The 26,256-nt window shown below is 40.6% G+C and overlaps 1 protein-coding gene across 2 annotated transcripts in view; it reads left to right on the plus strand.

The window, feature by feature from the left end:
* The first annotated feature begins 462 nt into the window (after positions 1–462).
* The window catches only part of CTNND2 (catenin delta 2), a 483,758-nt gene continuing 457,964 nt past the window's right edge, over positions 463–26,256 (plus strand). For both annotated transcript variants that reach the window (XM_038770310.1, XM_038770311.1), the window contains exon 1: positions 463–711. In XM_038770310.1, coding sequence (XP_038626238.1) covers positions 675–711 — 37 coding nt within the window. In that variant the 5' untranslated portion in view covers positions 463–674. The remainder of the gene's footprint in view (positions 712–26,256) is intronic.

A 26,256-nucleotide genomic window follows, 5' to 3' on the forward strand; every position in this document is an offset into this window, starting at 1 on the left:
GGATGTGCGGGAGCCGGAGGAGCACGAGGAGAGGAAGAAGAAAGCGACGGTTGGCATCGTCAGCATCACCAGGGAAAGCATCACTGGAAGCAGCAGCAGCAGCAGGAAAAAAAGCAGCATCACTGGAAAGCAGCACCGGGAAGAAAGCATCACTAGGGAAAGCATCCCTGGGAAGCAGCAGCAGCAGCAGCAGGAAAAGCAAGAGCAGGAAGACAGCATCACTAGGGAAAGCATCCCTGGGAAGCAGCAGGAAAAGCAAGAGCAGGAAGAAAGCATCACTAGGGAAAGCATCCCTGGAAGCGGCAGCAGGACCAGGGAAAGCAGCACTGGAAGCAGCAGCAGCAGGGAAAGCAACAGCATCCCCATCACCGCGGTGGCACCGGCAATAGGGCGACCTTACCGAGCTGCCAGGGCCGAGGAGGAGAAGGAGGAGGTGGTGGTGAGAGCCAGAGAAGAAGAGGAGGAGGAGGAGGAGGAGGGAGAGAGCAGGGGGGACCCAAGAGCAGTCTCGCCCTCTTCCCTCCCCCAGCCTCCGTCGCCCCACGGTCGCCCCGCAGACGACAGGAGCGGATGATGCTGCAGTTGGGCAAGGTCAAAACCTTGCACTGAAGCCCCGCGGCGGCGCCCACACCTTTCCCCGGGCTTGAGGATTTGGCTATTTGGGGGGAGAGTGCATGTTTGGGAGGAAGCAGACAGGCTCGACGCCTCTCGGTGAGTACCCAAGCTGGGCCGGTGGGATAACGGGACGATTCTCGCCTTTTTTCCGACGACAGGTGCTTGGTTTGGGGGGGGATCACATAGGCGCAGTTTCCCCTCCACCCAACCCCCTTTGTCGGCAGGCCGCCCTGCCTGATATTGGAGAGAGCGTCGAGGCTTTGCTCGGAGAGATAACAAAGTGTCTGCTCTTCCCTTCCCCCGCCCTCCCAGGCTACAGTACGGTCCTCGGTGGTTCAGAGAGGGCATCTTCAACAATTCGGCTCCCCAAGACATCCCGCAATAATCTACTCATCCCATTAATGACGTCCTGGAGAGAGGGGAGGACATGGGTGGGGGCACTTCCAGCTGGCCTTCAGCTCTCGAGTTCAATGTCATTAGGATGTCGGGGGAGAGAGCAAAATGGAAATAGTCATATTAATCCGTGTCTTCGTCTCAAAAATGGAAATACTTAGTCATATGCATCCTTGTCTTCGTCTCCTGCTTCTCCCCTTTACCAAAAACCCTTCTGTTCTATATTTAGAGGCGAGCTTTTTCAGGGCGACGAACCAGGGCTTCTGTGCCCTGACAATAGAGAGGTTTTTGAAGGCGCTGTCTGTGCCATAGCAGGAGAGCTTTCTGTGGGTGATGTGCAACGTGATATTTGGCTGATCTATTATTAATGGCTGAAAGCAAAGATGCTTTTCTCCTTTTCCTTACCTTCCCTTTATTCTGGCCCGCGTAATGTGTTGGCATCGATTGTCTCTCGGAAGGCTTAAGTCACTACTGAGTGAGTCGAGTCACTAAAGACTCTGGGTGGCCTAGGTGGAATTGGTGGTACGCATATTGACTCGGATGAGGATCTGTAGAAATAATCACAAAAGAACATTTTGTGGTATGCTTCTACTCCCCCCACCCCCACTGCATTGGTGTTGTGAGAGTACATTTTGCTTTGGCTCAGAAATGTATGATTAACCAAAATGAAGACTTTCAACAGGCAGATTTTATATTGGTTTATTGAGAATGATTATAACCAGATTCATTGGCCTTCAGGAAGCCCCCGGTTACCATCAGTCATTTAAGAAGTTATTTACAGGCACGTAAACATTCTACTTTACCTTCCGTTAACCCTTGAAACTGAAACAAAGTTATCTAGCAAGTCCTGGCATGGAAAAATATCATTGTTTCCGTTTATATGAGAGAACTTTTTTTTGTTTTAGTCGCTACAGTGTCATGTGGAAGTGTGATGGATATGTTTGAATTATTACAACATAGAATAGGAGAACAAGCCTGAAGACCTTATCTTTGTTTAGTGTGTGTTCAACATTTAAAATCGAATCTGCTCGCTTTTGTTGACATTGATTTATCATTGAATTCCTTGTGTTTCAGTACTTTCAAATTCTGTGAAGTCACTGATGCTGAGTGGCCCTTAACCATATGCAGAAGCAGGTGTTTCTATTCCTGAGAGAGAGCTACCGAATGTTATTCTTCGGCCATCGGTCTCGGGTTTTAAGGACTTTCCATGAATCTGAGTCTATTAGAGCTTATTTTACAAAAGCCCTAGAGGTCTTTCGTAGGTAAAATAACAATTATAGAAATTTTGTCTAGAATTGAAGAAAGTGTAGTTTTTAAGCCATAAATCGAGCTACATTTTCAGAACTCCATTCCTTTGATCTCCTCTGAACAGTAATGTAAGATTGACCTTCATGCAATGAATGCTGCATTAATGTCTGTTCATACCTTGTGTTGAAAGTTATACTCCTGTGTGAGGACAGGTTAATGTTTGTGTGGGATTGCACAAAGTGGTTGCTGGACAGTTAAAAAAATAAGTTCTTGAGTATGACTTGGCACATATTTTGGATTACAAAGTAAACTCACCGTTGGAATGGGAGGTAATAGTATTACTGGTGGATCTTGAAGTTCTGTTTTCACACAAAGGCATACTGTTAGTCTTAGGGGCATATGTAGTCCAGTATTTTCCAAGGAATATAAAATGTCCTAAAGTTGAGCAAATTAACCTGGTCCCTATTTTAATTACTCTAATGGACATTCAAGCCATTCTAAACAACTACCAGTCTTTTGGAATAGGAGTATGGGTATTAGCCAGTATTTCATCTCTTTTTGAAATGGTTAGGCAGTGGATTTAAGTGACACCAAATACATGCATTTGCCTGATTGTTTAAATGCATTCCTCCAGTCAAGGCCTTGTAAGTTATGTTGAAAAGGAAACAAGTTTTATTTGGTTGCAATGTAATGACTGTTTAGATTATTCATCATGAAAAATAGTGATTGTATGGTACATTTTGGCATATAGATTTAAGGATTAACATTAAAATGATTGTAAAGAACTTTAGTGATTTTTTTAGTAGTGGGGCATCTTTAAGACTAAGTGATGATGGATCAGTGTGACATCAGAGCTTTTATATGAAATGATCATGTTAAATCAGTACTTAATTGCTCCTATGGCATTTATCACATGCTCATTGTGTTTGAAGATGGAAATGATAATACACCAACTCTTTTTGATTTTTTGCTGGAGAAATTTTATAAATATCCATTCTGTGGTTGACATTCTTCCATAAATGTTCAAAACACACTAGAACATCTTGAGTTGATAAAAGTTATTAGTAACACAAGCTGAGGGAATTTCCATTTTACCTTTAGCACTATCATGGTGATCCTTCTCAAAATACAGTCCTTGTAGGATGGGGAATCAACAAGGCCTGGGGGAATCTGTAACCTCTTTCTTGATAGTTTTATGCTTTATTTTCAAATGAGATGTCAAGAAACCTCTCTTTTTTTTCGGGGGGAGGGTAACTTTCAGAGAAGCATTGGGAACCCTTCCATATCTGTGATATTGAGGTATATTCTGAGTGGTCTACTCTAATCTCAAATGAAGTGGGATGGGGAAGGGTGCTAATTTTCCTTTGGTTCTCTCAGGTAATTTCTGAAGTCAGAAGGAGAAACCCTCAAGTCAAAATCCATTATCTGCCATCCCCTCATTAATATGTATTAAAGAATTGTCTATTCAGCACTGCTCAGTCTGATGGCCTGGTGATGTTGTCATAGTGTTGGTAATAGTTAATTTGAATAGGAAAAGTTCATGATACCAGTTGCCATTTTGAGGTTTATCTGATTGCCAAAGTAACAGAGTTTTATATTAATGTATAATAATTATATTTTAATATAATATTAATATGATATAATGTATATTAATATAATATTATAATATTTTATAATTATTATACATTAATATAAAATATATTTCTCTTCCTCCTTTCCCTCCCCACAGCACCTGTATATATACATATATATATATATATGTACAGATTTATTACTCTATGTATCACTTGTACATACTATTTATTTTGTTAATGATGTGCATATAGCTTTAATTCTACTTGTTCTGACTATTTTGACGCCTGTCTACATGTTTTGTTTCGTTGTCTGTCTCCCCCTTCTAGACTGTGAGCCCGTTGTTGGGTAGGGACCGTCTCTATATGTTACTGACTTGTACTTCTCAAGCGCTTACTACAGTGCTTTGCACACAGTAAGTGCTCAATAAATACGATTGAATGAATGAATATAAAATATTAAAACGTCGTTGAAAAATAGTTTCTATCATTCCCTGCCAATCCAGCCTACTGATTAATAATCTGCCTGTTTTGGTTTAGTGAATCCAATTTCCATCATACACAGTAGCTTGGGTTAGGAGAAACACAAATATTGTAGTCCGCTACCATTCATTCTAACATTAAAATTAGTCATTTGATAAGAATCAAAATTGCTATGAGTTTTTCAAATCTCTAATTCTTTAAGTATTTATAGCATAGGGAAACCAAATACCTTCTCAAATTCCTCTTGTATACCACCTTTTCATAATTCTTAAGATGTGCCTTTGTCATTTGTGAACTGAAAGTCTATTCTGTTAAATCTGTTTTCTAAGCATAAAGTCTTCAGAAGATCAGTGTCTTTGGAAGTAAATGTTTCACTGAGGCCACATGGTTAGTTTTGTAATAGAGGAATGGGGACTGCACTTTAAAAATAAAATAAAAAGTGTTTTACCCATGATTACACTGACCCAACTCCTTACCTCTTCAGTCTACCCTAATGTCATCCATGGAAGTGAGATTTGGCAGTCCCCTGAAAATATCCAGTTTTAAAAATTCTGTAGTCAGTCAATCATTTACTGAGGGCTAAATGTGTGCAGAGTACTGGGAAAGTGTAATATGACAGATACGTTTCCTGCCACAGTGGGCTTATAGTCTAAGGTTCTGCAACAAAATGTGTGTTATTTAAATGCTTACTAAAGTGACTACTATTGATTGTAATCATGTGAAAGGAAGATTCCACTTTGTAAACTAGTGAAAATCTAGAATATATGTATATCAACCAGTACCACAGATGACTTTGTATATTCACCCTTATCGATGGTATGAGTGTCTACTGTGTACAGAGCATTGAACTAAGCTCTTGGGAGAGTACAAAATAACCGAGTTGGTAAAGCTGTTCTCTGTAAATGCATTATTTTGCCTTTAAAATTGAAATCTTTTTGACCTTATCTCTGATCTTGATCCTCTCCTGCTTTATAGCTTTATTTGGAATTCCCTCCTAAAATGGAGATAATGGATATAACCCCAACTCTGGGGTTGGGGAGTTAACTGTAAGGGCTACTCTCTGAATTAACTTCAGATAGTCAGGAACACAGCAGTGCTGGGAAACCCTCACTAAAGCAGTTTCTGAATAGTGGTAGGAAGGGAAGCAATAGTCTTTCTCAAGTGCATTGGGGATTTTAAGAGATTGAGGAATTGGCAGAGGGAGGATATTTTTTTACTATCTAAAACCTTTTCAATAGACATTTCTAATAATCAGAGAACCAAAGGTTGATACCAGTGCACTGCTCTGCATTTACAAAAAGTTGTCCGAGTTGTGAATTTGTTTAAGTAGAGGGAGTTTTTTTTATTAAGTTATTTTGTTTGGCATAGAACTATTGCATTGCTAGTCGATTCTTCTAAACTTTTTAGCTATTCAAATCCATTAATCAGTTAACTGATTTTCAGTTGAGACCCATTAATAGCCCTCTTTTCTAAGTTTTCCAACATTTCCCAACCATCCCCCAACACACACAATTTTCCATCTCTCAAGCTCTGCTGTACTTGGGAATATTTTATAGCTCAGATACTAAATGCATATACTAATGTTGATATAGCCATAAACTAATTCAAGTAAATACATTCTTCTATCACAGATCAAGACTGTATATAGAACATTTTGCATTTGCGAATGGGATACTAGGTTTTCCCTGCCCCCTGTGCAAAGAGGTGGATACAGAAACTGGGGCCAAATGAGTAAGATTTCAACGTTCTACAGAAGACACAGGTGGTTTCACCTTAATCCCCCAGGTACCAAACTAAACATGAATGGCAAAGCAGCAAAGTGGTTTTCTGACACTGAAGCAGTGCTCACAGCAATGGAATTTATCTGGAGGGACATATGAACTGAATGGATGTTAATGAGGTACTCAAGCAGCTGCTATATTAGTAAATTGAAGGAGGGTGTGCTAAAGCAGAAGAGACTATTTAAAGACCTAGAGAAGTACACTATCAATCTGACATAGCTGTAGGGGGCTGCTGTTGACCATCTTAGAGAGTAGTAAGGGAAAGTGGAGTTGTTCTTCTGCAGTAGAAGCTTCCCCAAAATTTGGAATGCCAGAAGGTAGGCTTGAAAATGAGCAAACTCCTTGAGAAACAGTGTGATGTGGTGGAAGAAGCCAGGATCTGAGTTCTAATCCTGCTCTGCTTATTTTTCTGCTGAGGGGACATGGCAAAGGCTTTAACTGTTCTGTGCCACAGTTTTCTCACCTTGAAAATGAGGATTCAATAACTCATTCTCTTTCCTACATATTCAGGAAGTCCCGCGTGGGGTAGAAAGTTGGCCTGATGGCATTATTTTATGTCTAGCCCTGTACTTAGTATAGTGTTTGGCTCACAGTAAGTGCTTAACAAACATCACCATTATTATTATTATTATTATTACAAGGAGGGTCTGTCATATGAAAATAATGCAGAAGAAAGTATTTATCACATCTTAACCTTTGTGGCCACAGTCACACACATGGGTAGGATTGACCAGGGGTGATTGTCATCTTTGAAAATGAAGGATAGCTATCATGTTTATATGAGTGTGTGTGTGATTTAGAGAGAATGTGATAGATGAATCAAGGAGTGTAGTTCCCCTAACATGACTGTGTTATGCCTATAACATGATGGTACTGTCAGGAAAGCTGTTTCACATAGAATGTCACTATTATATGGGGTGCAAATGGAACCAAATAGTAACTATTTAAAATTAATGGTTTCCTAGAAATTGACTTTAAGCAGTTGTGCTTCAGGAGAGAATCTATTTGGTAAAGACCACTGATAAGTGTCAGGGAAATAAGAGAAATATAATTGCTTCAGATTTCAGGTTTATTAGACTTAAAGGCTTTATAAAGCTGCCCTTGTCTTCCACAATCTTCTTGAATATTGCCTTTGATAAGTTCATATATTCAAATTGTTTTTAAATTAACTTCTTCTATCTCCTAATTCTGAATGGAAGTAATTTTTGACCCAATACAAATTTTTGAGAACATGTTGTGCAGGAATACCTTTTTCAGAGTCATGTCTCTACAGATAAGGCAAACCCTCTGTGCAAGTAAGTTGAGCTACAGATTTTGCTTTTATTCCAAGATGATTTGGTCTCAGCCAAGTTTTTACAATTAGCTTTTTTTTCCATATGCTGAATAGGTAAAGACTAGGGATACAGAGAGTCCAGGGGACTGATGGATGTTGGAGCCTCTTTTTATAAGTTTGTTCTTGTTCTCTCTCCCCCATCCCCGGGCCTTCTTTCTCTTCTCTTTTTTCCCCTTCATGCCCCCCACCACAATACTTTGGCTATGTGCCACTGTTCACATTAGCCGAACAGTGCTACTTCCTCCCTGGAGGCTCCACGTCTCCAAAGGATCCTAGGATTTGTACTCCTTGTGGTGAGCATTTGCCTCTGTGGGCTGGGAAGTGTTATTAGCCCACATCTCTTCTAGGCCAGTTTGTGTTCATAGGCTCTGTGTACTCTGTAACAAGAGGAATACGGTAGTTTAAACTATTCCCTGGAAAAAGATAATTCCCATTCTTTATCTCACTGAAGTAGATTTCAATCAAATAAAATGATGTGAACTGTTTTCTGCTTTGACAAGGTCTGCATATATGTTTTCCTTGACCTGCTGTGTTGAAAAAGTCATTTTTATCTTGCATTAGAGGCACAATTCAGTGTAAATGTTCTTGTTACCACACTTGATCTTGGTATAGAATTGGTAAAATATAACTTGGTACACAATTTTTCCACATTTCACTACTCAACTCAGTATTATCAGGAAATCCGGAAGCTTCTCTGTCATAATGGGTTTTCCACTTATGTTTTGTTGAGGATCTTTGTGTGAAATTTTAAAGCCTAATTTTTTTTCTGATAGGATTCTAGTGGCTTAGACGAAGCTTTTTTCAAGCTGACTTTAAAAATCTCAAACATGTGGTATTATGGGTTCTGCTTCATCTTCTCCAGCCTGTAATCCCCCACCCCTCCCCATTTCTCTTCCTAATTCCCTTCCTTACGGACCACCATTCATTCCCTGGAGAGCTCTAGTTTCTTTTCAGATGGATTCTCATTATGGGCACCTGGGTAGGATTCCTCCAACTTTGTTACTGGGAAGGAGCAATGAGTTTATGAAACTCCCACCCATCCATCCACCCACCTGCCTTGCCTATTTTCTAAATGGTGAAAGCAATTTCCAATCAGCTTCAATGCAGAAAGTAATAGCTAATCCTGGGAGTTTAGCCAACTGCAATTCCAGTGATCAGTGACCTGGGCTGGCACAGGGGCTTAAGTCTGGGATTCTTCAATCCCATCTTACTGAATTCTAGCAGCCCCCTCATCCCTACTGGTTTTTGTTGGCCAGTGCAAATCCATTTGGCTTCCTATGATATTTTAATGGCTTATGATAGAAGAATGCTTAGTAATGAAATTGTATTTTTTTTTTTTGGTTTGTTGATATATTACCAGGAAGCCCAGAGAAATTATCTCTGGAACCTGTTCAGTGATTCATGAGTGTAAACCCATAAGAATATAAATGTAAATGAAATGAGATGTTCAGCCCGCTCTTACCTCCGGTCAATACTGAGGCACAAAAAAGGGCAAATTGCTAGCAACCCGACTGTCAATGCCAAAAAAAGGAGGGTGGTATTGTATTTCACTTAGCATGTAGTATTTCGATACTCTGGCTAAAAAAAAAAAAAAGGATTTCTTGGTTTCTTGATAGTCTATGAATCAGGTCATAATAGAGCTAGCAGAGGCTTCCAATGGGGGTGTGTGCGTAAGGAAAAAGAGAAAGACTATGCTTATACTATCCCTTTTCATTCTTATTGACAGAGTTCTTTTCTCAAAGATGGATATTTCTATTTACAAACTGTTTCCACATTCTACCCCTGCTAGGTTCTAAACTCTTTGAATGTTTTACTTCCATTTTACTCTCACAGGTATTGAGTATAGTACTCTAGCCAACTGTAGAGGCTCAATAAATAGTACTGTTAGCCCTGCTGTTGTGTTATGTTGCCAATTTGTACTTCCCAAGTGCTTAGTACAGTGCTCTGCACATAGTAAGCACTCAATAAATACGATTGATGATGATGCTGTTGATCTGGTGAAAAGACCATTGGTAATGAGGAGATTGAGTTCTAACTGTGCATCTTCCTATAGATGACCATCTTGGGCAAAGATCATACATGCACTTGACAATGTGCTGCACCCCTGTCCTCTGAGTCAATCTTTTCCACACCATACTTTAGCCTATGCACTGAGATCTGTACCCTTTAGGAGCTTGCTATTCACCCACCTCAGTCCTCCAGCACTTAGGTACATATCTGTAATTTATTTTAATGTCTATCTCCTGCTCTAATGTCTATCTCCTGCTGTAGGCTCCTTGTGGGAAGGGAATGTGGGTACCAACCCTTTTGTATTGTACTTGCTCAGTGGAAAGAGCCCAGGCTTTGGAGTCAGAGGTCATGGGTTCAAATCCTGCCTCTACCAATTGTCAGCTGTGTGACTTTGGACAAGTCACTTAACTTCTCTGTGCCTTAGTTATCTCATCTGGAAAATGGGAATTGACTGTGAGCCCCCTGTGGGACAACCTGATCACCTTGTAACCTCCCCAGTGCTTAGAACAGTGCTTTGCACAGTGCTTTGCTTAATAAATGCCATAAAAAAACATGATCTGCACACAGTAAGCACTTAAATGCCATTGATTGATACAAGTGGATCAGTACAAAGCCCTAGCACTATACTCAATTTCCCTGTGCAGGTTCTCGATCTTGAATCTCAATACTGAGTCTTATCTGTCATTTCTGAAAGGAGACTCCATCATCATCATAACTGTTCATTTAATAAATGAAAACCAAGAGATGTAACCAGGGTTGGTTTATTTCGTAAAGAGTCTGCAAAGAAGAGATAATTTAAGCAACTTATGTTGTTCAAATACGTAATCAATAAAGTAGGAGGAAATGAGATGAAGTTGTCAAAACCTTCTCTGACATAGGTAAAGCTTACTTGGAAATAAGGTAACTTTACAATATGTAACTTATAGCTGCTATCTATATTCTATTTGAGCATTTCAATGGACCCTATCTACAGTAGTTCAATCCTTCATACTGTTGTCATTTTGGCCTTCTGGAAACTCTGACATGGTATTCTAGCTACGAGATGTCACAGGTTTTTTTTTTCTACTTTGGAACTGGTGCCTTTTTGAAAGGAATTCTGAATAATCATTACATTGCCTGAGACTTTCATTTTTTCCTGGAAATTGAGTGGTTTTTAAACAGTAGTAGAATTGTCCATCAGTTGGAAGGTGCCCATGGTGAGCCTGTATCCTTGAGTTTGTGTGTATTTGAGAGACAATCCCATACAGTAGTGCCCCTAGCCTTTGAGCATTGCTCAGGCACGGATATTTAAGTGGGGTATGAGGTACATCATATCACCAGCAGTATATGCTGGTGGCAGAGAGAATGTGGCCTAGGGGAAAAGAGCATGGAACAGGAGAAATGCAGTGCTATCATCTTGGGTAACCTCCTCTTCATTGCCTGCACATTCCATCTTCAGGACTCTGTTCACCTATTAGTCCAGTACTCACCTTCTATTTACCATCCATTCCATCTTCCTGTACAGCGCAGTCCCCTAAATACTTCATTTTTTCTCAGAGACATAGGGTTATAGGGCCTTTCAATTTCCCCTTGCCTTTCGGAGAAAGGAAAGCAGGGATTCTAACTGGAATGGTAATGAAAGAACAGCTTAAAAAAGAATTACTAAGTGCCTACTGAAGCTCTTCAGAAGACTAGTAAATCACTCAAGAGTATTTATTGATCACCTATTGTGTGCAGAGTACTGTACTAGCGCATGGTCAGTACAGAACAAGCAAATCAATTGAATTTTTTAAGAGCTTGCTATCTGCAGAGCATTGTACTAAGTGCTTGGGAGAGTACAGCACAACAGAGTTGGTAGATATGTTCCCTGCCCACAACAAACTTAGAGAGGGAGATAGACATTAATATTACTACATAATTTAGAATATATAACTTATAGAATCAATCATTTATTGAGCACTTACTGTGTGCAGAGCACTGTACTAAGCACTTGGGAAGTACAAGTTGGCAACATATAGAGACAGTCCCTACCCAACAGTGGGCTCACAGTCTAGAAGGGGGAGACAGAGAACAAAACCAAACATATTAACAAAATAAATAGAATAGATATGTACAAGTGAAATAAATAGAGTAATAAATATGTACAAACATATATACATGTATACAGGTGCTGTGGGGAAGGGAAGGAGGTAAGACGGGGGGATGGAGAGGGGGATGAGGGGAAGAGGAAGGAGGGGGCTCAGTCTGGGAACACGTAATTAATGCATTCTCTGCCCATAAGGAGCAGACGTGAAGTATTTGTGAATTAATAAAAACAAATAATTGACTATAGAGGTGAATTAATGTATGTACATAAATACTGAAGATGAATTAGGAAGGTATAGTGTCTGATTTCCAAATGAATGCACATGGTTAGCATTGGAAACCCTAAAAAGTTATGCAATCCTTGACTTTGTTGCTATGATCATTATATGACTCAATGGGGGTTCCAGAAATAAAACTTTATATTGGATAATAGTTGATTTGAATTTGGTTTTGGTTCCCTAAACCCTTTCCTAACCCTGGAAAATGCACGTCCACCTACTTCAGCTGGAAAGCTGTTTATTTCACCTATCTTGAGCTTTCTGAATAGTAGGTGGATTGTGGTTGCTGAATTATCGATTTCCAGCTGCTGAAAGTCTTTATGTTGACTTGTAGCATTTTTATAATGAGAACTCTGATCCTCATCTATCACTGGGTTCAACAGGACTTCAGTATCTTTCTAACTTTCAAGGATGTTTAAATTTTTATGTGAAAAAATTTAAATGAAGACTCATCAGCTATCAAAATTGCTTGGTCAGATCTATTGTGCTTCAAGTGGACTTGGTAGCAGTTTAGTCCAGAAGTGAAGGGTTCTATCTTCATTAAATTTCATTTTATTACTTTTCTCCTACGGTTAGTAATGCCCCACTTTTTTGTTGGTTTTGATGTAAAAATTGATCCATTCAAACCCCTATCTGTCCTGCAAGTGCTGATGACTATTTCATCTCATACAGGTTATAATCCTGTTAAGTTTTCATTTGCCCCTTTGCTTTCAGGGTATCTGGTCTTACCTTCTTTCCTTGTTTTACTAGGTGTTTGAAAGGAGCCTCCTTCCAAGAGTTATAACTTCTAGATCAATCACATGCATTTTATGAATTGTGTGTATGACTCATCATGCTACAAATATCTGTTCATTTTATTTATCAACCCAAATAGGAATTTTTTCTTATAGAGTCTACACCTTTATCATAGAGCTCCCAGTCACCATTCTTCCACCCAAGGACACTTCTGTATTTTCTTTCTTTTCTATCACTGTTGCTAGTATCTGCCTCTCAATATTCATTCAGAAGTATTTGAGTGCTTACTGTGTGCAGAGCACTGTACTAAGAGCTTAATAATAATGGTGATCATCATCAATCATATCTATTGAGCGCTTACTATGTGCAGAGCACTGTACTAAGTGCTTAATGGAGTGATGGAGTGATGTTTAAGTGCTTATTATGTGTCAAGCACTGTTCTAAGCTCTGGGTTAGATACAAAGTAATCAGGTTGGCCTATGTGGGGCTCACAATCTTAATTCCCCATTTTTTCAGATGAGGTAACAGGCACAGAGAAGTTAAGTGACTTGCCAGAAGTCACCCAACTGACAAGTGGCAGAGCCGGGATTAGAACCCATGACCTCTGACTCCCAAGCCTGGGCTCTTTCCACTAAGCCATGCTACTTCTCACTGCCTCCTTTTCTAGAGACTCTTTTGGACATGGTCACATTCACATTCCTATTACCTGCTTTGGTCCACACCTCCCTTCTGTCTTTATCACTGCCTGTGCTTTCCAACCAGACACAACCCATGGAGTGTGGGATAATTGTTTTGGTCTTTGCAGATGTGTTCCCTGGTCCAAATCAATTAATTACAGGAATTTACTGAGTGCTTACAGTGTGCAGAGCACTGTACTTAGCACTTGGGAGAGTACAAGACAAAAGTGTCAGTAGAAATGCCCCCCACCCAACAGGAGTTTACAGTCTAGAGGCCTGACAGTCTCTTCTCACCTAGACTAACAGGGTTGTTGAAGCAGCATAGCTCAGAGGAAAGAGCCTGGGCTTGGGATTCAGAGGTCATGGGTTCTAATCCCGCCTCTGCCACTTGTCTGCTGTGTGACCTTGGGCAAGTCACTTAACTTCTCTGTGCCTGTTACCTCATCTGTAAAATGGGGATTAAGACTGTGAGCCCCATGTGGGACAACCTGATTACCTTGTATCTACCCCAGTGCTTGAAACAGTGCTTGACACGTAGTAAGCACTTAACAAATATCATTATTATTTTGTGCTTTCATTAAAAAATAAAATGATTCAGTCAGTTGAATTTATTGAGCACTTACTCTCTGTGCAGAGCACTGTTCTAAGCACTTGGGAGAATAGAGTATTACAGAGTTGGTGGACATGTTCCCTGCCCTTACACCTAGAGAGTTTTCAGTTTACAGAAAATGTTCTGGGATGCTTGGTAGGTGGTGCATTTAAATGTGAAGGGATGGTCAGTCAATCAGTGGCTTTTATTGGGCACTATACTAAATACTGAAGAAAGTACAATACAGTGGTCGATTGACATGATCCCTACACACAAGGAGCTTATAGTCAACAGAGGGAGACAGACATTAAGACAGATTAGGAATAGGGGACATAGTAGAGTATAGGAATATTTAGATAAGTATTGTGGCGCTGGTGTAACCATCAAAGCTACTAATGGGTACACAGCCAAGTTCATACTCAACAGAGAGGGGAGGGTGGATAAGGGAAATAAAGGGCTTATCTGGGAAGGCTTCATGGAGATGTGATTTCAAGAGGGTTTTGAATGTGTGAAGAGTTCTGGACTGTCAGATATGAAGTGGGAGAGATTGAGTGTTTTAAAGCTGTTGGTAACTAGTTTCTGTTTTATGTGGAGGTGGATTGGCAACCATTGGAAGTTTTTTGAGGAGTGGGGAGAAACGGACTGAATGGTTTTTCAGAAAAATGATCTGGGAAGCAGAGTGAAGTATGGACTGGAGAGGGGAGAGAGAATGCAAGAAGGTCAATGAGGGGGCTGATGCAGCGGTCAAAGCAAGGAATAATGAGTGCTAGGATCAGCGTGGTAGCAGTTTGGTGAGAAAAGGATGGATTCTGGAGATGTGAAAGTAGAACCAACAGGATTTTGTGACAGATTGAATGTGTGGGCTGAATGAGAGAGATGAGGCGAGGATAATGCCAGTGCTATGAGATTGTGAGGCAGGGAGGATGGGGTGCTGCCTACAGTGATAGGAAAGTCGGGGGAGGATAGAGTATAGATATGAAATTCAAAGAGAGGAGTGATGAAAGTTTCAGGAGAGGGCTGGCAGAGAAGATGATGAAACCACAAATAACAAGAAGGAAGAAAGGATCACTGAGAGCAGGGATACTTGGTTATCGTATTGATAGGAAATGAGTTTTATAACATAACTACAGGTAGCTATATACTGAAAAAACTTATGCTACTAATAGTTAAGACATCAAAAGAAATAATTTCAGGACAGGTATTAAGCTGAACTCGGAAGAATAGTAGCAGAAAACAAATGGATTCCTCCCATTTTCTGGGAATTGAGGAGATTATACTTGAATATTACAAATCTTAGGCATGTATGCCTGCTTCATTTTGAGAGGAAGAGCAACTCAATTTCAGAGAAGTGGTCAGTCCAAATTTATAAATATCACATATACAAGTCATCACTGTACATTTTACCCTATTTTTATTCCCAATTTTTCCTGCTATCATAAAGATTGCTGGCTTGGGGTATTGAAATCTGTAGTGTTTCACTCACTCCTTTTGTTTCCTGTATCTCAGACACTACATATAACATTTACCTCCCCCTCCTTTTAATACTGGCTTTGGTCTCCATGGTAACATAAGGCAGTGATACAGACAGCTCTGCTGTGCGGTGTGGCTAGAGCAGGTAGTAGGAATGAGAGAGCAAACAAGCCTTGAAGTGTCCCTGGAAAAGCCTTCTACTGGTAACAATAGGAGAGGGGGAAAAAGTCTTTCGGTATCAATCATCATATTCATCATCAATCATCAGCGCTTAGAACAGTGCTTGGCACATAGTAAGCGCTTAACAAATACCATCATTATTATTCAAATATAGTAGGGATTTGTCCATTAATATATGACCTCTTTAGCACCTACCACATTGTGGTGCTCAATAAATACAAACTGTGCAATTGCTTCTAAACTGGGTGTGATGCACCACATGCTACAAGCTGGGAAGGTGAATCATGGAGCAAGGCGCCCCCATCGTACTTTAGATAACCGGGGGTTTCTGATGATGGCTGCCTGAAGAACCATGATCATTAATGTAAAATATTTGGGGTTGACTATGTGCCAAACACCACCCTACGCAACGAGATTGATACAAGACAACAGATCCGACACAGTTCATAATCATAAACTCATAATCAAAGAGGAAGGCATAGCAGATTTCTATCCCCATTTTGCCCATGAGGAAATGGAGGTCATGACTTGTCAAGGTGACACAGAAAACTAATGGCAGAGCCAGGGTAAGAACCCAGGTCTCCAGATTTCCAACCCATGTTTATTTCAGTAGATCGTTCTAAGGCAGAGGAGATTCACACAGTGTTCCCTGGTCTTCCAAGTAAACAGAAACATTTTATGAGTGGTGTTATCCTCCACTTGTTGTTGAGATACGTCAGTGTTGGATTGATGTGTTTTCCTTAGGTTTTGTAGGAGGTTTCCTTGAAATATTTTAGCATTGGCCAGCCAACCCTGAAGTCATGTGTGACACCCATTTATCACTGCCCTTCTCAGAGACTGTGTATGTTGTTGTCTCTAGCACTTTTTCAATGTGGGAATGAGGGGCCGGAGGAAAAGTCTGTAGGGCATTCCACATGGTGGCTGGTGGCTACACATTCCATATGCCTCAATCAATATATAGTAATTTTTAGTGTATACTCTGGTATACACGTGGGGGCTGGGAATGGGTCTACCAGCTCTGTTGAATTGTACTCTCCCAAGAACTTAATAAAGTGCTCTGCACACAGGTGCTCAACTGCCCCACTGATTGATTCATGAAATACACAGTTGCTGAGATGGTAGTTGGAGGAAGAAAAAGGAAGTTAATAAACACTGGTCTTCTGTGACGCTCTGTCTTACCTGGTGCACAAATAATTTTATCAACTTCCCTTTATAGCCCCAAAATGACAAAGATGAGTTCCTGGTCCTGAAGTTAGGTGTTTATAATAATAAGTATTAATAATTGTGGAATTTAAGCACTTAATGTGTGCCATGCTTTATACTAAGCACTAGAGGAGATAGGAGGTAATCAGATAGGACACAGTCCCTCTCCCACATGGGGCTCACAGTCAGTTGGTTTTGAATCCCCATTTTATAGTCATCAATTAATCAGTGGCATTTGGGTGCTTACTGTGTGCTGAACACTGCACTAGGCACTTGAGAAAGAACAGTACAGTAGTGTTGATAGACAGGTTCCCTGCCCACGGAGCGGTTACAGAGGAAGAAACTGAGGGATAGAGAAATTTAGTAGCAATAACGAAATAATAGTGGTATTAAGTGCTTGAAATGCCAAACACTGTAATAAGTGTTAGGGTTGATACAAGACAAATGGGTTGGACAGAGTGCCTGTCTCATAGTCCCTACTTTGACCTAGAGTAGGAGGGAGAAGTATTGAATACCCATGTTTTACAGATTAGGAAACTCAAGCACAGAGAAATGAAGTGACTTGCCTAAGATTACACACTAGGCAAGTGATGAAGCTTTAATTAGAACCCAGGTCCACTGACTCATTCATTCAATGGTATTAATTGGGTACTTACTGTGTGGAAAGCACTTGGGAGATTATAATGTAACAATAAACAGGCACAATCCCTGTCCATAATGAGGCCCAGGATTTTTCACTAGGTCATACAGATATCTTTGGCAGTCAGCATTGCTGGAAATCGCTCTGGCCTGGGTGTCAGAGAACTGGGTTCTAATCTCTGCTCTGCTGCTTGTCTGCTGTGAGACCTTGGGCAAGTCACTTAACTTCTCTGTGCCTCAGTTACCACCTACAAAATGAGGATTAAGATTGGAGACCCCATGTGGGACATGGACACTGGAGTCAGAGGTCATGGGTTCAAATCCCGGCTCCACCACTTGTCAGCTGTATGACTTTGGCCAAGTCACTTCACTTCTCTCGGCCTCAGTTACCCCATCTGTAAAGTGGGGATGAAGACTGTGAGCCCCCCCCGGGACAACCTGATCACCTTGTAACCTCCCCAGCGCTTAAAACAGTGCTTTGCACATAGTAAGCCCTTAATAAATGCCATCATCATTATTATTATTATGGACTGTATTCAGCCTGATTCGCCTTCTGTGTATTCAGTGCTTATTACAGTGCCTGGCACATAGTAACTGCTCAAGAAATACCCTTAAAAAAAAAAAAGAGGAGGAGGGGGGAACCTCTGAAGAGATGGATGATTACAGGACTCCAAGAAGCTGTTGCATTGTAAATTGAATACCAATGTATCTGAACAGGAGGGCCAAACAGACATTTCTGAAGACCTAATGAAACAGGCTCAGACAATATGGCATAGCAGTGGGCTGTTGGGAAAACAGCTACAGCTGGCCAATCAGTCTGGTGTGTAATAATCAGGGAAAAGCTCTTTTATTCAGGAGCTTCCAGAATAATGGAGTGCCAAAAGCAGTCAAAAATAGTGACCAGCACCTAAAATGATGCATATATCAGAGTGGAAAAATGAATCTCTCCATAAATGTGGAATGGATTGTCGACGTGCAGAAGTCTCGTCAGCAACTCCAGGCCACATGGTAAAATCTCACTATTAGTAATGTCAGCTTTGAGCATGAAGATGACATAATGTTATCTTTGCCTCTCCTTCACTCATACAAATGCACAGCTTTGGATACATATGTATACATATATATATAATGCTAATCTTTGTATGTTCTTCCTCTACCCATTCTTACTGCAGAAGCTAAGGAAAATGCCTTGTCTCTCAAATAGAAACTAGGATGCTTTAGAGATGCTGCTTTTCAAAGCTGTATAGTTCTCGAGCATTCTTTCCCTCTGAAATGGGGTGTTGTTACCCAATTGAATTAACTATTGCAGTCCTGAAATGAAAAACTCTAATAGTCAAAATTAGGCTGAAATGGAGAAATATTTTTTCACTGAATATAAAAACAGAGTGAAAATATGTAGTGGTTCATAGTCATTCATGCTGTTTTCCTCTGTGACTCATATCTCCAAATGAGTCCGATAGATGTGCATCATTTTTAAGTTCGCTGAAAAATCAACCGTTTCACAAGGATGAAAGAAAAAAAATCAGCTGTGTGATTCCAGAAGGCACAAGCAAAACCTCTAGAGGGTGCCAGAAAACCTCATTTGGTACTGGTACCAAACTTGGCAAACTGTCAGTTAAAAATGAGAATTCAGCTCTAATTTGCAGATTCAGTAACTCAAAATGAGCACTTGAGAAGGGAGGTCTGGGAGAAAGGCGGGGCCTCTTTAAAAAAAAAAAATTGAGCCTAGCTGTCAGAATCAGCCATCACTTTTATGCTGTTGCTTTATAATCAAAAATTGAAGCTTATCAGTGTTCTAGGGCACAGGCAGTGGTTTTTTTTAAAAAATTCAGATGTATTTGAAGATGGAAGGAGATCAAGAGATTGCCTCGAAACCTTTCTGATAAAAAAAAAAAAAATTACACCAGTTAATGTGAGTGCTTCAGGGCTCTCCATCACCTCACCCCCTCCTACCTCACCTCCCTTCTCTCCTTCTACAGCCCAGCCCGCACTCTCCACTCCTCTGCCGCTGATCTCCTCATCGTGCCTCCTTCTCACCTGTCCCGCCATCGACCCCCGGGCCTGGAATGCCCTCCCTCTGCCCATCTGCCAAGCTACCTCTCTTCCTCCCTTCAAAGCCCTACTGAGAGCTCACCTCCTCCAGGAGGCCTTCCCAGACTGAGTTCCCTCCTTCCTCTCCCCCTCCTCCCCCTCCCCATCCCCTGCCTTGCCTTCTTCCCTTCCCCACAGCACCTGTATATATGTTTGTACGTATTTATTACTCTATTTGTACATATTCTATTTATTTTATTTTGTTATTATGTTTTGTTGTCTGTCTCCCCTTCTAGACTGTGACCCCGCTGTTGGGTAGGGACCGTCTCTATATGTTACCAACTTGTACTTCCCAAGCGCTTAGTACAGTGCTCTGCACACAGTAAGCGCTCAATAAATACGATTGAATGAATGAATGACTGGGTTTCTAATCGTGGCCCTGCCACTTGTCTGCTATATGACCTTGGGTAAGTCATATGACTTCTCTGTGCCTCAGTTATCTCATCTGTAAAATGGGGGTTAAGACTGTGAGCCCCACGTGGAACAAGGACTGTGTCCAACCGGATTATCTTGTGTCTATACCAACAATTGAATGCTTGACACATAGAGCTTAACAAATACCATCATTATTATTATTATTATTATTATTATTATTAAGTGGGCTTTATTACCTCAGCACAACCCAGTGGCATTGCTTCTCATTGCGTGGAGGCTTCAAAGTTTTTCAGTATTCCTTAAGTCTGCATGAGAAGCTCTGTGCTGCAGGATGCTTTAAATCCTTTTCACAACTGGGTTGTATTTGATTTGTTTTATTATGTAATGTGTCTGAACCACTCTCATGCCAGTTTGTCATCTGATGGGCTATCACTCTCCCTCTGCCTCATCATCAAATGTTGTACAATATTTATAGGATTTTGATAAGTATTTTGAGACAACCTTTAAATCTGAATGCTCGACCTCTTTGACAGCTCTTAGTTATGCCTTAGTGTTTTTTCAGGTTAATTTTATAATAATATTGATTGGCCCTGAAATAAGTCAGTTATAAGTAATAAATACTACATATTTATCTTTTTAACTTCTCAATCCTGTTCTTAAAGTCTAATCTACCATTTTACATTATTCTTAGCAGTAGCTGATGACACATTCATAACAGGAATATGCCTAGCCCAAAAAGGAGGTGGGGGGTGGGGAAATAATCCAGAAAATGTGAAAGGTGACTTTTAGTTCTTTTATGGGCAAAAGCAGTAAATACGATTTTTGATGTGAAGAGGAGATAATGCAATCACAGGGACAATCAGAATCTCTCTTGATAAACTAATTTTTACCTGGAAAATCAGAAAAAAGTAACTCTTCAGTTACAACAATCACTTACAACGTGTTATTGGAATTTTATCAGCTTTTCCAAGGCACATCTGTACGAGATGATGCCTTAATAGATGATAGCAAGTTTATAAGAGAAATTTAAAGTCCTTCAACCTCATTTTTGTACTCTCAGTAATCAGCAAAGCAGTTTACTGAAGATTCTGGGGGCTTGAAACAAGGAAAAGAGTAAACAGTATCATTGGAAATGAGTGTCATTTGTATGTACATACACAACCTGATCATATACATATTGTGTTATGTAATATGTACAGTCCATATAAGAGTCTTAATCCTTATATTACAAGTGATGACAATGAGGCCCAGAGGAGTTAATGATTTGCCCAAGGTCACTCAGCAGACAGGTGTCAGACAGGATTAGAATCCAGGTCCTCTGACTCCCAGGACGTGCTTTTTCTACTAGGCCACATTGCTTCCCATTGTGATCATGTGGGGAGGTCCTGTGCCTCCCCCACTAAATTTGTGAGGTTGGGAAGAAGTGGACTTTAGCAACTCCCTGAGGGGTTTACACAGGATTTCAATACAAAGGCAAGTAAGGGAAAAGATAAATATTCACAGGACAACGCCTGAGATACTAGCCCCTGGTAGGGACAGAGTCTTAACCTTCAGCAGAGTTCACGGGCTGCCCTGGAGGCAGGAGAAGTAGACAAAGTCTGCTCTGAAAGAGCATACTTTGCAGCTTAAAAATCTTTTGTATTCAGTAGTAAGTTCAATTCTTAGATCTCAAGTATCACCAGAGAATGAATCAGAAGTAATTTAGGAAGGAAGTTTGCATTACAGTAATTCTGTTACAGTAATTCAGTAGGGTGGCAACTCTTCCAACTAAATTCACTTGGCCCCAAACCTTTTCCCGAGACAATCATTGGTTATTGAATACATTTATCCAGATCTCTGCTCAGTTTTGGCAGCTCAGTTTTCCCCCTCCCATAGTTCTGGAATGGATATTTTGAACTTCACAACTCAACTCTTGATTTTTTTTTTTTTCAAGAAATGATTTTTCAGTATGTGGATTGACCACGTATTCACTCCTTTTCCCTTCTACATACTGTTCATCTCCCTGTTTATCGCTGAGAAGTGGTCTATTGCAGGAGAAATTCGTGTATTTTTCAGTTGGTATGTCCCTTGTATTACTTCCCCCATATTTAATTTATTTTAGTGTCTTTTGCTTCCAGTCTGAAAGCTCCTTTAGGACAAGGATCAGGTAAACTCTTCCCAGTGGTCAGCACAAGGTCTGCTCACAAGATGCTAAATAGATCATTTTAGTCGAATAAATGTTGAAGTATTTTCAAAAATGTTTAGAAGGTTTAGCAATACCTAAATTATGATAAAGCATTTAGTCAAAATCCTCTGCTTTAAACATTTTGGATAATCTCATGAAATGTTCAATGCCTTCAATACTCATTAGCGGGGAAAAAGAAAACAGGGTACAAAACATGACTGAGCTCTGAAATGTCACTCAGGTATTTTTCTAACCTGGTTAGTTTGAGATTTTCTGCAAATCAGTGGAATTTATTGAATACTCACTGTGAATCAAGCACAATGCTAAATACTTGGGAAAGTACAGTTACATTAGCATTGGTAGACAAATTACCTGCCCACAACAAGCTTATAGGTAAACTGGAGAGTTAAGTATGCCATAGAACTGAGTGTAATCCTGATCCTAAATGGTGCCTATTTGTTTTAGAATTGCTCGGAATGAGGGCTTCAAATACTAGGGTTTTTTTAAAAAAATAATATATTTGTCAAGTGTTTACTACCCACTGTTCTAAACGTGGGGGTAAATAGGAGATAATCAAGTTGGTCACAGTCTGCATCCCACAGTCTGTCAGAGGGAGAAGGAGCTAATCCCTATTTTATGTGTGAAGCACCTGAGGCAGAAAGAAGTTAAGTAAATTGTCCAAGATTATACAGCATACAAGTGGTGGAGCCATGGTTAAGATTTAGATTCAGGTCCATATGTTCTTTTCACTAGGCCTTGCTGCTTCTCAGATATGCTCTAGGCATATGGTGAATTTTCTGTGGTTTCAGAGAAAGGAGCCCTCCCGCACCCAGCATTTATTGAAACCACCCTATCCTCAAAAAATAACATGAGCAGAGAAGGAAAATATATTTGAGTTAGCTAGACTGAGAGAGCATTCTATTTTTTAATTTGCAGTTCTACTGCAATTTCTGTTTTCTTGGGAAATCGAAGTGGTTACACTGAAATACAGATAAAATCGTTTTTCCCTTGGGCTTTTCAGGTATATTTGAAATTTCTCTCATCAAAATAAGGGAAGAAACATATCCTGAAGCTTTCTAATTCACGTTTGCTACTCAATAAAGGTTCTAGTGAAAATTTTCAGATTTTGAAGGGAGTAGAATTCAAATAAAACCGTACAGATTTTAAGAGGTACAGGCATAAATGATTGAGTAGAGAACTCATATACCCTAACTCCTAGACCCTTTTTTTTTTTTTCTAGTAGATCATACTGCTTCTGCTGGGTCTGCGGGGCTTTTTCCAATACTACTAAAATCATATCTTTTTAAGAAGACTTCCCTTACTAATCTCTTACTTGCTCCCATGTATGCATCCTATATGCACCTGGGTCTGTATTTCTTCAGTACTTAGATACTCATCTTACTCCCAATCCCCCAGTACGTGTGTACACACACACACACACACACACACACACACACACACACACACACTCTCACATTCATTCAATCATATTGAGCGCTTACTGTGTGCAGAGCACTGTACTAAGTGCTTGGGAAGTACAAGACAGTAACATATAGCGACAGTCCCTACCCAACAATGGGCTCACAGTCTGGAGCGGGGAGGTAGACAACAAAACAAAACACATAGACAGGTGTCAAAATCATCAGAACAAATAGAATTATAGCTATATGCACATCATTAACAAAATAAATGGAATAGTAAATATGAACAAGTAAAATAGAGTAATAAATCTGTACAAATATATACAAGTGCTGTGGGGAGGGGAAGGAGGTAGGGTGGGGAGGAGATGAAAAAGGGGGCTCAGTCTGGGAAGGCCTCCTGGAGGAGGTGAGCTCTCAGTAGGGCTTTGAAGGGAGGAAGAGAGCTAGCTTGGCAGATGTGTGGAGGGAGGGCATTCCAGGCCAGGGGAAGGATGTGGGCCGGGGGTCAACGGTGGGACAGGTGAGAATGAGGCCCAGTGAGGTGGCAGAGGAGCAGAGGGTGCGGGCTGGGCTGTCGAAGGAGAGAAGGGAGGTGAGTTAGGAGGGGGCAAGGTGATGGACAGCCTTGAAGCTGAGAGTGTGGAGTTTTTGCTTGATTCGCAGGTTGACAGGCAGCCACTGGAGATTTTTGAGGAGGGGAGTAACACGCCCAGAGTGATTCTGTAGAAAGATAATCCGGGCAGCAGAGTGAAGTATAGACTGAAGCGGAGAGAGACAGGAGGATGGGAGATCAGAGAGGAGGTTGACGCAGTAATCCAGTCAGGATGGAATGAGAGATTGAACCAGCAAGGTAGCAGTCTGGGTGGAGAGGAAGGGGCGGATCTTGGTGATGTTGTGGAGGGGAGGCTGGCAGGTTTTGGTGACTCTTCCCCTTCCCCTATCTATAATTTACTTTAATAATGCTTTTAAAATAATGGTTTATACAGATGATTACCCTTCTGAATGGTATCAGATCGTGTTTATTTTTGTTCCTGAAAATTGAGCAGGAATTTTCATCCATTATAGCTAGGAAATTAAAAGCCTCAGCTCTTCTTAAGTAGTGCCATGCAGTGGTTCTGAAATGAATTACCTTCTCAAAACAAGGGAAGAAACAAGTCTTTTGTATCATTGAAATTGTTCATAGCTTTTTCTTGTGATTAAAATTTCCTCTATTGTCTCTTCTAAACTGTTGATTATGAATGGTTTTTGTTTGTCTTTATTTAGGAAAAGCAAAACCTGAGCAACTATTAACACATTAATGTGAAAGCTTTGACTAGAACTTCAACAACAAAAAAACCTTAAGATTGTGTCCTTTTATTTCAAGCCTGTCTATGGAAGTTTGGTGTTTTCTAATTCTGGCATAATCCTAACCAAGATTACTTTGAATTGACTAGAACAACATAACTATCCATCTGTTCCCAGAACTTCAGTATAACTTGAGATTACAATATGGTGTTGTGGACATGACCATAGCTATGTACTCGATCCAAGAAAGTTCAGTGAACAACATATAGTTGTTTATGGTATTGTTTTCTACATGCAAAGCATTGGGAGAGAAATAGATTGGACTTAGATAATAATAATAATGGCATTTTATTAAGCACTTACTACATGCAAAGCACTGTTCTAAGCGCTGGGGAGGTTACAAGGTGATCAGGTTGTCTCACGGGGGGCTCACAGTCAATTACTGTTTTACAGATGTGGTAACTGAGGCACAGAGAAGTTAAGTGACTTGCCCAAAGCCACACAGCTGGCAATTGACGGAGTTGGGATTTGAACCCATGACGACTGACTCCAAAGCCCATGCTCTTTCCACTGAGCCACGCTGCTTCTCTATATAAGACATTGCCTTTGTCCCACAAGGGATTGACCATGTAAACAAGGTCATTAGTTGACTCCACTCCACTTTTGAGATGCTCAGCATTCTCAGCCTATGAAATGATTAATCAGTAGCAATTATTTAGTCTATATTAAGCATTTGAGAGAGTACAGTAACATTATAGTAGACATGATTCCTGCCCTTAAGGTGCTTACCATCTGGCAGAGGAGCTTCCGATTGTTATGCTTTAGAGAGACCATGTTGGGCTAAACCCCAAAAAGCAGCATGGGAGTAGGGATAAGGGAGTGGATGGAGGGATGGGGAATGCAAGACAAGGAGAGGGTGGCGGACACAGGGAGAAGAAAGAAAGCGGAGGCAAGGCGACTCACCCTCTACTAGAAGTACCTAAAACCACTTAATCACCCCCAAACCAACCCAGCCATCACCTCTGAATGTAGGTTTATGGGAATTCCTTTAATCACCCAGGGTCTCCTGGGGCAGGACAGATGCCTCCCTCCACTCACTTTTTGACCTTACCACCTAATTCATGCCATCTAGTCCAAATTCACTAAGCTGGGCTGTCCTGAGAATTGGAATAGTGCCACTTAAAATGGTTGGGTGAAGTATTCCTCATCATTTGTGGCAGTGGACTATTAAAGTAAAGCATGGGTAGCAGGCCCAGTCATCTTCAACTTCATTTCAAAGCTGAAAGATGCAAAACTAAATAGCAATTATTTCAATCGTATTTACTGAGCGTTTACTGTGTGCAGAGCACTGTACTAAATACAGTACAATACAATATAAAAATAGACACAGTCCCTGCCTACAATGATATGCTTCAGTACTGTCAGCAAATCCTGAGGGAGCCTCGAGCAAATCTTGGAGAGACTTGAGCCATCAAAGGACCTCAAGCCCGTCATCCATGGACTGCTTTTGGTCGAGGACTGGGCTCCAGATGTTTACCCAGAGGAGAGTTTAAGCTCACTGTGGGTCGGGAATGAGTCTGTTTATTGTTATAGTGTACTCTCAAGCATTTAGTACAGTGCTCTGCACACAGTACGTGCTCAATAAGTAGGCA

Source organism: Tachyglossus aculeatus, chromosome X3 (genome assembly GCF_015852505.1).
Source record: "Tachyglossus aculeatus isolate mTacAcu1 chromosome X3, mTacAcu1.pri, whole genome shotgun sequence".
NCBI classification, from domain to species: domain Eukaryota; kingdom Metazoa; phylum Chordata; class Mammalia; order Monotremata; family Tachyglossidae; genus Tachyglossus; species Tachyglossus aculeatus.